Source organism: Lagenorhynchus albirostris, chromosome 7, assembly GCF_949774975.1.
Source record: "Lagenorhynchus albirostris chromosome 7, mLagAlb1.1, whole genome shotgun sequence".
In the NCBI taxonomy this organism is placed as follows: domain Eukaryota; kingdom Metazoa; phylum Chordata; class Mammalia; order Artiodactyla; family Delphinidae; genus Lagenorhynchus; species Lagenorhynchus albirostris.
The window spans coordinates 19,182,205-19,198,202 of NC_083101.1; the positions used below are offsets into that span (position 1 = coordinate 19,182,205).

The 15,998-nt window shown below is 42.7% G+C and overlaps 1 protein-coding gene across 6 annotated transcripts in view; it reads left to right on the plus strand.

Moving 5' to 3' along the window:
* TNC (tenascin C) overlaps positions 1-15,998 on the plus strand; it is a 93,974-nt gene that overhangs the window by 13,759 nt on the left and 64,217 nt on the right. For all 6 annotated transcript variants that reach the window (XM_060154523.1, XM_060154517.1, XM_060154518.1 and 3 more), the window contains exon 2: positions 12,966-13,559. In XM_060154523.1, the coding sequence (XP_060010506.1) occupies positions 13,103-13,559 (457 nt within the window). In that variant the 5' untranslated portion in view covers positions 12,966-13,102. The remainder of the gene's footprint in view (positions 1-12,965; positions 13,560-15,998) is intronic.

Genomic DNA, 15,998 nt, shown 5'->3' on the forward strand with positions numbered 1-15,998 from the left:
TAAATATCAGCACATTGGGTTGGAAAAGATTGCCAAAGCTATCTAGTCTTGCTGTACCAAACATCTGGCACACATACCAACACTTCCGTACCCAGAGCAGACATTGCGAATCCATCACAACACCTTTTGCCTTGAGTCCAAACACGGCCACAGAATCTCTCAAAGCAGCTCCAGGGCTTCCCTGGTGGCGCAGAGGCTGAGAGTCCGCCTGCCGATGCAGGGAACGCGGGTTCGTGCCCCGGTCCGGGAGGATCCCACATGCCGCGGAGCGGCTGGGCCCGTGAGCCATGGCCGCTGAGTCTGCGCGTCCGGAGCCTGTGCTCCGCAACGGGAGAGGCCGCGACAGTGAGAGGCCCGCGTACCGCAAAAAAAAAAAAAAAAAGAAAAAAAGGCAGCTCCAGGCAGCCATTAGCAGGTAATTGAAGTTGACACATAAACTGAAACTTGTCATCCCAAACCAATCCAACCTCTTAACCAATACTTGAGTGACCTCTACAATATTATTGTCTATTTTTAAAAAATATGTTCAATGTTGTAGAGCTTCCTGATAGGGGAGAGGAGGAGAAGGAAAAGGAGAGAGGAGGAGAATATATACTAACATCTGGGTAGCACTTATTATTAATATGCCAGGCATTGATAACTCCTTATCACATTCACCATCTCCAACAAATCTGGAAGGATCTCTATTTTACAGTTTAAAGAAGCCATAGTTCAGAAAAGTTGCAAGACTTTGTCCAAGGCTCCCAGCAGGTAAACAGGATTTGATTTCAGGTCTTCCTGACTCTAAGGACTATTTCTTCCCTCTCCCATCACAGTGCCCCTTCTCTGGTTTTGGGTGGCTGATAACAGCTTCACAAAGGCCACCATGTCATACCGCCTTTTTCAGAAAATCTCTTTTTTTAGGGTTATGAGTCCATCTATAACCTGTCCTTCTTAGATAAATCTCTTTAATTTTTTAATATTGGTTCAAAAGTTCAAGAATCCATGTTCCAATACTTGTGAAAGAGTCAACTAGATTTCTTAAAATTCTGGATGAAGGCCGAAACAGAGGAGGTCATTGTTTCACTGGGAAATGAATTCAAATCTATTTGTGAAACAATTTTCCAGAATTTTACAGGAACCTATATTGTTGCCACTTGGTCAGGCCCACTTTTTTATTTTCTTTCCTGTCTAGGCAAAGAAATAGAAGAGAGAAAGCAAGTGCTCTGCAGAATTTTTATTTCAAAAATTGAAACCAGACCACACCAGGGCAGTTTGTGGTCTGAATGTATCAGTGGATCTAGTCATGTTTCATCTGAGCTTTTCTTAGGTATACCAAACCACAAATATGAACCTCATTATTGTGTCTGGGTGGAAATACTTTATGGATTAAGATTTGTGGGCTTAATTTGGTTGGTAATGAAACGTATGTTTGAGGGATGGGAGGGAGGAAACCATGAAGCACTACCGATGCTTACGCCAAACACCAAAGAAAGAAACACTCGGTACTGCGCGGGGAGCGGGGGTGTTCTTAACATCAGCCACATGACCTGGGTCTAAAATGAAATCCAAAATTAAGTTCAGCAGAAATAGTGCTGAATCAGCAATGGACCGCATGTCTCTAGAACGAAAGGGACTCTAGAATTGAAGCCATAAACAGCAGCTTATGTTACAGGAGAATCCGAGGCCCCAAGAGTGGATGTGACTTGCCACAGTGGTTGGCAGAACTGTGGCTCATGACTCATCTTATAGCTCTTCAATCTATGGCATGCTCTACTACATGGCCCCACGAGAGCCCCAAATCTCCAGGAGCTTAAAAATAAGAAATGAACATTCAGGATACAAAAGGAGAAAGAGAGTGACCTAAATTTAACAAACAAAAAACACTACAATGAAATTGGAAGGATTCCTGACTAACAACCCAGGATGCTTCCCTTGCACTGAAACCAGAGTTTTACACTGACTAACTCACAGGCCTGGTGAAGTCCACCTCCTGCCAAAGGTCCAGCTGAGTATACTTCAGTCAGACACAAAGCTTGTCTCAAAGCAGACAGTACTGGGCTCTCAAGAACTCTTGGGGTGTTGACTAGAATCTCTTAGGAAGGAGTAAGTTCTGTCTTGGCCATTTTTGTAACCCCTGTGCTTATGGCATCTGGGACATAGTACAAACTCACTGAAGAGTTGAATGAGCAAAAATGAACTCATTCCAGGAGTGCGGCAATGATGAATTCCTTCATACATCTTGCCTTAGAAGAGATCACAGGAGAGCTAATTACATTAAGGCCATCATGAAAATAAGAGTATTTGTTCATTCATTAATTCCATGAATAATGAGCACCAGCTATATGTAAATTCAAATCAAAAAATATATTTAGCTTTATTTTATTCAAATATAAATATATTGTGCACTTACTATGATCAGGTTAGAGTGCTTGGTGTTGGGTATTAAGAGATGAATGACTCAGATATGGTTCCTGCCCTCGTGGAGCTTACAGTCTACATACAGTCTAACTATGTGAAGATGAACTGCTTACAGTTTAACGTAAATACAAGATAGAATTTGCTTATTGCTCTAAAAGAGGAAAATATACATACAGGATAAAACCGCCCCAAATCATTTTTAGAATGACATGTGATGAAAATAATATTAGATCAATACTCAGAGAATTCAGAAGAGGGACAAAGTTACCTGAGAAAACTTCCAATATATTATTTTTTTTGAACTGTATGTTGAAGGACAGAGAGATTTGCCTGCTCAGATGGCAAAGGGGCTTTCTGAGGAGACTTCAAGGCATCTGGAACCCTTCCTCAATGATAACTGAGCTTTGACAGCTTCTCCAAGGTGTCTGTCAGCATGCTTCATCTCTAGAGCACTCACAGGATATCTGGCTTCTTAAGGTCCTAATTCCAGGGTACTGATAGTATTCCCTCTTGAGCCAAGTGTTTGGAAGTTATATAGACAGAGCTTGGGCCTGGTCCTGAATCATAACTCCTTTCCTTGGCCCTCCAGCACAAAAGGCTTTATAAGGTGGTGGCTCAGAACACTTACTTTGGACTCTGATAGACCTGCGTTCAAATCCTAACTCCACTACTTAATGGATATCTGAACTTGCACAAGCCACTTAATTATCCCATGCCTCGGTTTCCTCATCTTCAAAATAAGAATAAAGATACCATCTCATATCACTTTGTAAGAATTTAAAATTGAAGATTTAAAATGCTTAGCACAAGCTCTGACAATTAAGCACTGAATGAATGATAGGTAATGATGTCTTCATTACTTTTATTATCCTTGTTATTATTTCAATCTTTTCCTGATCTTCCAAGGCCTCTTCGATCAATATTTGGGGATCCTAAGCACTTCCTCCTCCAGGAAGCCCTCTGTGAACTTCCAAGCTCAGAGTGACACTTCTCTCAGTTCCTTCATTCAGACTAGCACTGCTACTGAACCTTGCTTGTGTATGTTCTAGTTTCTGAGATTTCTGGAAACAGAGAATAGGTCCTTACTCTGCCAAGTTTTCCCAACACGCAGTACATAGTAAGTAAACAGCAGGTAGCTCTTGAAAGAACCTTAACATTTGTATGCCTGCTGTTGGCTTACAGTGTGCAGGGACACTTAAGTATACCACAAATATTCAATCCACAATACATGGATTTAAAGTCAATTCTATTTTGTGACCTTTCCGGGGGAAACTGTAAGCTTTTTGATAATAGAGAACATGCTTATCCCCTTCATTTTTGTATCCCTTATGCTTAACTCAGGGTTTGGCATATGGTAGGTATTTAATAAATACGTACTGAAAAGATGCATAGTCGGATGATGGATGGATGGATGGTGGCAACTGAAGAAACCCTATAGCACAAAGAAATCTGGACATCTCTTAACACAGATGCTCTCCAAGATCCCATTGCTGATATTTCTTTCTAGGGACCAATACAATGACCACAGACTAGGAATTACTAGAAACCTTTCATATGCACTTATTGTTGAAGGCCTCGCAGTGGTTTCAGGGAAGAGATAAACCTTAATCAAATTCACTGACAAAAAAGGTAGGATATCTGGGTTTTAATATTTGCTTTACCACTAATTAGCCGGTGACCCTCTCTGGGTGTTTCAGTTCAGATATTCTCTTTCATGTCATGTACTACTTTTACTCCATTCAATGTGGCTGCCTGAAGCGATATATTCGTAATAACTCTCAGGTTGGGGGCATGGAAGCATGTGGGCATCAATTAGCAATGTCTGCCATGTACACTGGAAGGATGCGTGTGGGTGCCACAGGCTTGCCACCCCTGGACTCAATCTTCTACAGTTGATTCTAAGCCTGCTCAAGTCTGATGTTGATTCTATAATCCAATGTCTGTCTGTGTCTATCGAAAGTACTGAAAAACTGAGCCAAACATTTCCCGTCAGAAGCAATGTCTTGAAAAACTAAACCACAGGCAGCCTGTTCTGGAGAAAGACCTGGCTGAGCAGCATGGACAACCACCCAGTAGCAGCACTGCCTCTTAGCCAGGGGACTGACCTGCCAGAAAAGAGCTCCACCCTGGGCTCACAGGCTTGCTTTTCTTGCTACTGAATGAGAATATGTAGGCTAGGAGGAAAACCAGGACTATAGACACAGTCTCCTCTTCTCCTAAGGATTTCAGAGTGTCTCTGTCACTTGACAAACTGAAAACACTAAGAATTTTACACTTTTATGGAAAAAGCAACAGTGGGCAGAAGGAGGCTCCCCAAAATTCTCTTAGGAATCCCTCATCCTTCAGAGACTAGCCTTCCACGAACTGCCTTCTTCAAACAAAAGACACAAATCATCACACAAGAACAATAAACCGGTTACTAAGACCTCCCTCCTGTTAGGCACTGTCCTAAATATTTCCATGTGTTATCTCATTTGATCTCATTTTCTTCTCACTTGCAGTTGAAAGAACTTTATTGTGGGGTTTTTATGAGTGTTGCCACTTTACAGACAAGAAAGCTGAGGCTCAGAGAGGCAATGTTACACATCTAAGGTCAAAGCTTCTAAATGGAGCTCTATGAAGTTGCCCCTATCCAACCATATTTGACCTACGAAAATGGCAATTCCATAGGATTCAAACTGATAGCAAGTGGCAGGACCAGAATCCACAGTATTTGGCTGATTCTAGAGCAGATATTCACAAACACTGCACAGACCCTCCTTGGAGATTTGTCAGTTTTAGCATCTATCATTCTTCCCTATAAGTATTTGCTTACCTGTCTGTTTCCTTTACTGGACTATGAACTGATTGAGAACAGGAACTACCCATCATTGGTCTCTGAAACACCTCACTACCCCTTGATCTATCCCATAGCCTGGTCTTTTTTTATATATATATAAATTTATTTATTTTATTTGCTTTTGGCTGCGTTGGGTCTTCGTTGCTGTGCGCAGGCTTTCTCTAGTTGCGGCGAGCGGGGGCTACTCTTCGTTGCGGTGCACGGGCTTCTCATTGCGGTGGCTTCTCCTGTTGCAGAGCACGGGCTCTAGGTGTGCGGGCTTCAGTAGCTGCAGCACACGGCTCAGCAGTTGTGGCTCACGGGCTCTAGAGCACACGCTCAGTAGTTGTGGTGCACAGGCTTAGTCGCTCCGCGGCATGTGGGATCTTCCCGGCCCAGGGCTCGAACCCATGTCCCCTGCATTGGCAGGCGGATTCTCAACCACTGCACCACCAGGGAAGCCCCCATAGCCTGGTCTTAACACTCATTCAACTCATCTGTTGAATGCAAGAATGAATGATTTTAAAAATGACTTAATTCCCAGGACTCTGAAATGACTGCTGGCTCTACAAGCATCTGAACTGGGCGCCAGCTACGCCACCCTACTACCTAAATGGAAAAGTGCTTCTCAGTGCTGGAATTCCAACACCCAACACTCCAACACCCAGGGCTCGGAGGGGCTTTGCTTAGGCAGGCAGTGTTTGCTCAATTCTTTTAAGACACAGGTGGTGCTGGACTCAATCAAGTGTAAGGCTCAGATATCCTCGGAAAAAATCCACACTTCAGGCTGTTTCTTAGCTTCTCTCTCTTCCTGACACATTCCAACAAGGAATTTATGGATGTTGGGAAGGACAAGGGGTGAGGAATTCTACAACCTTTAAGAACGCCCATGCAAGTAACTCCATGCTTAACTGACTGTGCACAATAAAATTCTCTTGCCTGCAGGAAGAAAAATTTAATGTGATCTGTCTCAGGTGTTGCCAAAATGATGTGGAAAGAAATTCATCTGCATTTCTAAACAGTAGGAATCTTCTTGGCCCCCCAGCCAAGGCTGTTTGACGTAAATGCCTAAGTCAACAAGATAAATATATTCCCTGAGTTACTAAAAGTGAAGTCATAAGTATTCTGAAATATGATTCTAGCCAGTTGGAAATTTTATCTTAATCTAAAAATGAAACTTTATTCTCCAGCTGTGAACCGGGAAACATTCAAAGATTGTTGATTCCTTCATCTAAGCAACGGTCTTTGTCCTGTGGTGAAGTGCCTAAAAATAACCCTCAGTTTGTTTATTCCATGCTGCTTCCAAAAGGTTAGCCATCAAACAGCTCTGCTGGAAGAAAAAAAAAAAAAAAAAAAGGGAAGATCTGATAACAATCCAAGAGGCACCTCAGAGTATACAACTGTAAACCAAAAGGCTCTTGGGACACAGCTGCCATGACACTGACCTGACCGAGGTTTCCCCATTAAATATTAAATGAATGTTACTTCACAGTAATGTTCTGAATAAAAATCTATAATGCCCAAATCTGGAGATATCATCCTACACTGGCCACAGCTAATATCAAAGGAACTGAAACAAGAACTAATTTTTATCTTTCATCAGTGATGAAGGCTTAACATTTTTAAAATTTTTATTTCGTATTGGAGTATAGTTGATTAACAATGTTGTGTTCGTTTCAGGTGTACAGCAAAGTGAGTTAAACATATACATGTATCTATTCTTTTTCAAATTCTTTTCCTGTTTAGGTTGTCACATAATATTGAGCAGAGTTCCCTGTGCTGTACAGTAGGTCCTTGTTGGAAGTCCTAACATTTTAACACCTCCCTCCATCAAAAAAAAAAAAAGGCTTCAAGACCATTGTTTTATCTTTTCTTTTCTTCCTTTTTTTTATAAAGGGGAGGCAACATAAGTTTGCCAGGTATTTGCAGACCAAAGGACTAAATACAGAAGCCTATGTTTTCCCTAATCTTCTCCACAGATGACACTGAGCCATTAGGCACCTAGTCTTAGAAAGACACAGCAGTGCTTCCTGGGCTCAGGACCAGCCCTTCACATTGACCATTCATGCTCTCCTCACTGGCTGTACCAACTCCACGTGCTCTCTCCTTTCCACTCCCCTACACATCTTATACACCCCAGTAGAACCAGGACGTCAGTATTCCGTACGTGTTACCCCACTTTTGCCTACATCAGGCAGCTGCAGAGGGAAGCTGCTGTTATCACTGTCTCCTTCCTCATTCCCCTCCTCACCCATGCATTCCTTGCCTTTTCTCACGCTATTGCCTCTTTCTAGACGCCTAATCTAGAAGGGTAGGTGGGTAGGGTGCAAGTTCAATCCACCTACTCTGTTGTAACCAACCACTTTTTAGAATCCCACCCATCCTTCAGGCTCATCTCAGGTGCCACCTCTTTCGAGGTGTCTTTCTTCAGCCCCTCAAGAGAATGTAGCCACCCTCCACTTTGAACCTTAAAAGACCCAGGTTAGCCAATCTCTTTTGTTGCCTATTACATCATTGTCATAGCCATGACGTAATTCCCTAATTCTCCCATGCCTTCTGGATGCAAACTTTCCTTTCTAATCTACTCTCTATTTGACCAGTGTCGTTATTATTGTTTCTATTATCATTAGCTACCATGTTAAGTACCTACTATGTGCCAGGCACTGTGCTGGTAGCTTAAGATACATCTCATTTTATCCCATCTTCTCATAACTTTATAAAATAAGCATATATATATAGCCATGCAGGAGATGAAGCAAGTGATACTCAGAGGGGGAAGTGAATGGCCACAGGTAGCAGCTAGCAAGTGGAAGAGCTGGATTCTAACACAGGTCTATTTCTCTGCAAAGACCAGGCTCTTTCTCCCATACCTAGCCACTTCATCAGACTACTGAAGAAAATGGACTGAGTCCCCTCAAAAAGTCTGCAGCAAAGTAGTACAGAGTCAACAGAAGCAGGGGAGCCATGAGTTAATTTCGACAAACCCACCAGCTCCCAAGAGAAAGGTGAGGCAGGGCAGAACAAGATGTTAGGTGTAGCCAGAGTGGCTCCTGGGCAATCTATCTTCGGTTTTATTTGAGAAGAATCTCGTGGAAAACTTGGGGTTCTAAGGTATGCAGAGAGAAAAAGAAAAAAGATTTCATATCCCAAGAAAGGATGGGAAAGGATGATGACCTGGGGCAAGCTCCATGTCCCTTCATATCTGAGGAGGACAACAGCCATAAAGACCACTCCTCACTTGTACCTGGATATGTTTGAACATGTAAGGTATGGAAGTTACAGTGCACATAAATATTTGCTTATGTTAACTAAAAAGATGTCATCTTCTCTAGTCTCCTGGCATCTGCAGGTGAGGTACTCACCAATTTTAATTAGATAGGAGACTTAGCAATATCCTACCTTTCTTTTTTAGACTCCTTTTAACCTCTCAGAGCCTCAGTTTCCTCATTTGTACCATGGGCTTAACATAACCAAGCGGACTTCTAAACTTGCACTGCTAAACAGAATTTCCTGCAATGATGGAAATGTTATTTATCCACACTGTCTGAATTATAGCCACTAGCCACATTGCTATTAAGCGCTTGAAATGTGAACAGTACAATTGAGGATGGAATTTTTAATTGTATTTAATTTTAATAGCCACTTGTAGCTAGTGGCTACCGTATTGAATTTGAATAATGCAGCTCTGGACCAAAGAATTCAAAGTTTTCTTCCTCTTCTTAAACCCTCTCTCTCATGAAGAAATCTTTAAGGTAGTTTTTTTTTTCTCCTCCAGATTAATTATGCTTGAAAAGGTAACAGGAATGAAGGCACCTAAAGAGCCACGAACACAATCACAGAGTTAATTTGGCTCCAAAAGTTTCTTTTGATAAAAACAGAAAGTAGAGTCTGAGCCACACGTGTACTTTTCTGCACTTAGCATATATGCCGAGGCAGGTTACAGAGCAAGGCAACGTGCATGGCCTGGATATAGCCGCTTTGTCCTGGATGTGTGACCCCAACAATCTGTGTATTGAGCCAATACAAAGGCTGTGTCTCTTCCTGGTGCCCTCCTTTCACCTTTGCAAACATTGACAAACAGATCCTTTAATCTCTCCATAAAAGATAGAAGATAGATAACTAGGTAGATAGAGAGTAGACAGATAGATAGATAGATAGATACAGGTATAGACGTAGACAGGGATATGGACATAGGTATAGGTAGAGATGTAGATAAAGATAAAGATGTAGATACAGATGTAGATGTGGAGATAGGGAAAGAGATAAATATAGAGATATCTCCCAGGACATATTTGCCTGGGGGCTCTGAGACAGAGATTCCTTCACTTCACTGCAGAACTCACCCTTGCTTAGAAAAACAGAACTGCATATGCCAAGGTAGGAGTTTCAAGAGTTGGGGGGAAGAAAATCCTGGAAAAAATACTAATTGAAGTCCATATTTTTACAACAAAAGCTCCCCTTTATTGCGCTCTTGCTGCTGCCAAAGACTGTACCATTCCCACCACACACATTATCTCACGCACTTTCCGAAGTAGTCCTACGAGGACACTCGTAGCATGTTTTATTGATGAAATGACTCTGGCCTGTGGTATAGATAGTTTGCCCAAGGGAGAGGAAGTGGTCGAACAATGACTCAAGACAGTTTGTCCACAAACTTGTGCTCTTCAACACTCTTCTATTTACATTCCAGGGCCTTGGAGCTTGCCATATTCTCAAAGAAGCCCTTTCTATTGGATAATTCCAATTAGAAACATATTTCTTCTGTTGTGCTGAAATTTGCCTTCTTGTAGCCAACCCTCCTCTCCACCCCTAACATACACACATATTGGCACTTGTTTTGTCCTTTGAGGCCACAAGGGACAAGCCAGCTCCTGCTTCCCCAGGATTTATAGGAATCACAGGAATCCTGTTCCTCTCAATCTTGGCTTTCTCAGCTACAGAATAAACATGTACAGGTCCACACTCCTTCCCCCTACAAGATAGTTTCCAGACCTTCCATTAACTGGTCACTTCCTATAAAGATAAGAATCTGCTTGTGCTTTCTAAAGAATCTCTACAGAATAAGTTGCTCATTCTCCGATTTTAAAAGCCCTACTGTCCGAACATGATCCTTCATGTCTAACCTAGATATCACAAACTGTAATCTAAAGTAATTTTCCCTAGGTCTATCCTCAGAGGAGACATTAACCAGCCAGTTGTCTGCATAAGAATATTTTACATTCTTTTTTTTTTTAATTTTACATTCTTAAAGATTACTATTTGCTTTGTATGTTTGCTTCTCTGGTGTAAATATTTCCAGTTCTAGTAAATTTATCTTCACAAGGTTTACCCCCTCACCCATCAGTGATTCTACAGCTCCTCTTTGATCTAGATCCAAGTTGCTGTTGGGTTTAGTACTGGATTCAATGAAGAGGTCAAGCTTAAGCAAAAGGAGGCTATCGGCCTGGACTCATGCTAGGTTTTGTTCTTCAGGGCATAACGAAATAGCAGCTACTTTTTAATATGTGCCTGTTATGGGCTTGACACTATGCTGGGTGTTTTCTGTGCAGATCTTTAATTTATAATTCCCTCTGGAAGGATTTTGACCCCATTGTGAAAGTGAGATCATGGTTTAGAGAGGATAAATATCAATAGCTTGCCCAAGTCACAGAGTTAGTGAGTGGCATTTGTACTCAGGTGTGTCTAATTCCAAAGTCTAGACATTTTCCACCGCTCTGAAGGTATAATAGGTCCTTCCCAAAGTGAAAACACAGCCACCTGCCCTCAGACCACCATGAGCCATATGGAAAATCCACAACCCTCAAGAATCACATTTCTTTCCTCCAAACAACGCAGCGTTGGGCTGTGCCAATGCACATACAGAGTGAAAAATCCTCACTCAACCCATATACTCTGGTCATTATTTCCCTAGATTTGTTGCATTAAAGTCTCAACCAACAATTCTAACAGCCTTTTAGATGGAAATTTAAGTCATTTAACAACACACACAAAAGTGTTGGGTAAAAGTCCAAAAGCATTGCAAATTTGGCCCATGGCCCTTTCTCACAAAAAAAAAAAAAAAGAGCTAAGAATTGATGAGAAGAGGGTGAGAAAGAAGGACTTTGTGGAAGGCAAAGAGAGTTCAAACAACTGCAGTAGAATACGCAATCAATAAATATTTGTCCGGTAAACAACTAAGATAGGCTATGGCAGTTTGAAAGAAGAGAACTTGCCAAGTTCTCCTCTTCATAATAATTTTCATTCAGTGGGCTTGCCTACATCACAGATCCACAAACTCTTATTAGGAAACTAATTTGAATGATAAAGCATACAGATGGCCACCTTCTCACTGTGTCCTCATATGGCCTTTCTGCTGTGCACAAACAGACACAGAGTCAGAGAGAGATCTGAGGTCTCTTCCTCTTCTTTTAAGGACACCAATACTATCATCAGATTAGGGCCCCACCCTCATGACCTTCATTTAACCTTGATTACCTCCCTAAGAGTCCTATCTCCAAATATAGTCACACTGAGGGTTAGGACTTCAAGTATGAATTTGGGGGGGAGGGGAAGATATGATTCAGTGTACGACGCTCAGTAAGAATAGAATAAGTACTTGTTGGGACTTCCCTGGTGGCGCAGTGGTTAAGAATCCTCCCGCCAATGCAGGGGACACAGGTTCGAGCCCTGGTCCGGGAAAATCCCACATGCTGCAGAGCAACTAAGCCCGAGCGCCACAACTACTGAGCCTGCGCTCTAGAGCCCGCAAGCCACAACTACTGAGCCTGCGTGCCTAGAGCCCATGCTCTGCAACAGGCGAAGCCACTGCAGTGAGAAGCCCATGCACCACAAGGAAGAATAGCCCCTGCTCGCCACAACTAGAGAAAAGCCTGCACGCAGCAATGAAGACCCAACGCAGCCAAAAATAAGTAATTAATTTAAAAAAAAAAAGAATAAGTACTTGTTGATTGCAGAAGACATCGAGGGCTCATGGACATCTTTCTGAGTCATCTCTTGCCCTGGGTCATAGTTTGGATAACTGGTTCAGGAACATTCTGTCAGGTTCTTCTAAAAACTTGACCTTTTAAGGTTTTAGAAATAAATCGAAAAGAAGAGGAATTGAGGTTCAAAGAGGTAGAATACTATTCCAACAGCCACATAACTAGTTAGATGCTCAGTTACAGTAAAAACTCAGTTTGCTTTCTAAAGTCTTTCATTTTCACCTCTGCCTCTCACAGCAGAGGAAAACCAGCAGATGGAGTTAATCTTAGATTGGAGGGTCAATAATAAGAGGGAGGAGTTACTGGACATCTATGGGACTACGGCCTTCATATCACTCAGCGTGCTCATCCGGTAAATAGTGAAGGGCTTCATGACTATATGAATGATTTCTACTTATTGTTTTCACTTCCATCATTACTTTAACATTGACGTTATTATCTTCACTGTACAGAAGTGAAATAAGACAAATAAAAGTTATATAACTTGCCCAAAGGCCCAGAACTAGAGCTGAGATCCAAACCCGCATCTGATCTGTCTTGTCCTTTCTGCTGTCTCCCTATATTTCCAAATATTGAATAATGAGTGAAGTCATTCCTTCAAGATTGCAAAATTCTTTTAGAGACCATTTTATATCCACACCGCAGTGCACACTGAAGGAATAAAAGGAGACCTTCAAACACAGGAAATATAAATGCACTTGGAATTGCAGATATCCAATGACCAGTAGATACTAACAAGCTTATTGTTTTCCTTTGTTTACTTGTAGAAGAGAATTCCTTCAAGAAGATCAGGAACAACGGATTTGGATTCTACTCTCAGCTTCCAAATCCCCAATTCTGCCTAAGAGTGAGATACCCTAGGACCGTAGAACCTCGGGAACCTTCAGCCAAACCCACCTCCACCATGGGGGTCGTGACTCGGCTGTTGGCAGGCATCTTCCTAGCTCTGCTTGCCCTTCCTGCCGAAGGGGGAGTCCTCAAGAAAGTCATCCGGCACAAGCGACAGAGTGGGGTGAATGTCACCCTGCCAGAGGAGAACCAGCCGGTGGTGTTTAATCACGTCTACAACATCAAGCTGCCTGTGGGGTCCCAGTGCTCGGTGGATCTGGAATCAGCCAGTGGGGAGAAAGACTTGGTCCCACTGTCAGAGCCCAGGGAGAGCTTCCAGGAGCACACGGTAGATGGGGAAAACCAGATCGTCTTCACACACCGCATCAACATCCCCCGCCGGGCCTGTGGTTGTGCCGCTGCTCCTGACATCAAGGAGCTTCTGAGCAGACTGGAGGAGCTAGAGAACCTGGTGTCTTCCCTGCGGGAGCAGTGCACCTTGGGAGCAGGCTGCTGCTTCCAGCCTGCCGAAGGTAGGAGCTGGTGACCGGCCCAGCCCCTCACTGTACACGTGAGCAGGCCAGGACCCATCGGTTGTTTTCCAGAGTGGGCTCCCTGGGGAACTAGCCTCACAAGGTGTTCATTCAAAAGAGATTTTATGGACAAATGATTGTGCAGAACGTAATCATCTCCGTTCTGCTCTTGGAGAGTCTTGGTGACAAGTGTTTCTCAGAGGAATTTTCAGGCCTCTGAGAATTCCTGCTTTGAAAAACCCTATTTTAGTTTAAGTACGAGTTTCTAAAACTTACTTGACAATGAAATCTACTCATTCTCTACCCTTAAAACCTATGAATTTATTTTGAAATCCCTAACCCAAAGATCGTTCTCTGAAAAGTGGTGAGGTAGCCCCATCACTTCGTTGTACAAATAGGGAAACTAAGGCCTAGAAGGAAGTTGGGATTCCTCAAGGTCCTGCCGTAAGTGGCCAAGTTAGGACTTAAACTACAGTATTCCACACCCCAGTGTTCTTGCAAAGTTACAGTGCTGCCTACGGTGATGCAAAATCTGTGGGAAATAGAAAAAATGTTCCAGTTTAACGGCAGCAACGATGATGATCGCAATATGAATTGAGCCCCTTTATGTACCAGGAATTGTAATTCACCATCTCATTTAATCCTTCCAACAACCCTTTGAGATAAGGTTCAATACCCCCTCTCTACAGATCTAAGAAAGGAGACTCAAAACAGTTAAACAGCTGGTGCAAGATGACTCAAAGAGTGATAAGAGATAGGAGCTTTGAAGGTGCCTGTGTGTCTCCACAACTCACGCTATCCCAGTGATACCCTGTCTCCAGGTGCATCTTTTTTTAAGGAATTGTGTCGCTTTGGAAGTTTGTCTTCATCTTCATCCCCTGAAGTTGACAGAGCTACAGGGGCTTCAACAGCTTCAAATCAGAGATGAAAATCTCTATTTCTGCTGCTCATAAAAAATACTAGAAAGTATCTTGGCAGATTATTTCAAGAGTAGCCCTAATTGTTGTAAGTGGAGAGTACTATAGGACATCCTTTAGGTTTCCAAGGCAAAAGCAACAGCAACAAAAAAGTTTTCTTTATGCACAAATGACTTTATCTTCCACTTCTGTCAACTCCCTGGCAAAACGCAGGGGGCACTTACACAATAGGACTAATGCTAAAGAATGGGTTAAAAAAAAACATGGTTAATGCAGTGCTGTCCATTAGAACTGTAATCTGAGCCATGTATGTAATTAACTTTTCCAATAGTCACATTAATGAAAGAAAAAAGGAACAGGTAAAAATGATTTTAATCATCTATCCAATATAAGTAAATAATCTTTCAGCTTGGAATCAATACAAAAATTGTTAATGGACATTTTACATTCTTTTCTTTTATGCTAAGTCTTTGAAATCCAGTGTGTATGTAGTTCCCAGCTAGAGCACATCTCAATCCAGACTAGCCACAATTCAGTTGTTCAGAAGCCACGTGTGTCTGGTGGCTACCATACTAGACAACATAGGTTTAGATTCTCACTCTCCAAGCCAACTTTTTTCTTAAAATGGACTTCCCTCCTGCTGTCAGGAAGGAGATAAAGTGTATTAATTCAACTGTATTTACATGCAGAGAAAATGGAGTGAGTTTTGTTTGTTTCTTCTCCTCGGCTCCATGGAGACCACACCAGCCAGTGCTGCAAGTTAAGCCAAGACATTACAGAGACTTCAAACAGCCAGAGTCACAGCAGCCCTGGCCACGTATTCCTCGTATTCACCCACCACCGCAGCTTTCAGGATAGAGAGGAAAGGAGATGGAGGCACATGAGCTTTGTGAGCGCTGAGCCCAATGCAAAGCTGTCCTCACAGAATTAGAAAGCCACTCCTGGGCTTCCCTGGTGGCGCAGTGGTTGAGAGTCCGCCTGCCGATGCAGGGGACACGGGTTCGCACCCCGGTCCGGGAAGATCCCACATGCCGCAGAGCGGCTGGGTCCGTGAGCCATGGCTGTTGAGACTGCGCGTCCGGAGCCTGTGCTCCGCAGCGGGAGAGGACACAACAGTGAGAGGCCCGCGTACCGCAAAAAAAAAAAAAGCCACTCCTTAGCTGCCTCATTTCAGTTACAAAAAAGTTAGAAGGTTTTGGTCACATAAACACACATAACAACTTGAGTCGACCCAAAGCGCTCTGCAAAAGGAAACCACAGTAAGCACAACAGCGGGTCCTTAATGTCCTCGTTTAACCTGATTTACCCAGGGAAGTGGGCCATTGGTCCCACCTGACCGATGAAGAAACAGCTCCAGAGCGTCTAAAATTTTTTGCAAATGCAGCACAGCTATTGAGTCGAGGCATCAGAACTGAGTTCAGTTCAACAATTATTTCTTGGTGAAACACTTATTCTCCTGTATGTCTGACCTTGGCTAGGTACGGGAAAAGTAACAACACAGGCCAGCATAATGCATTGCACA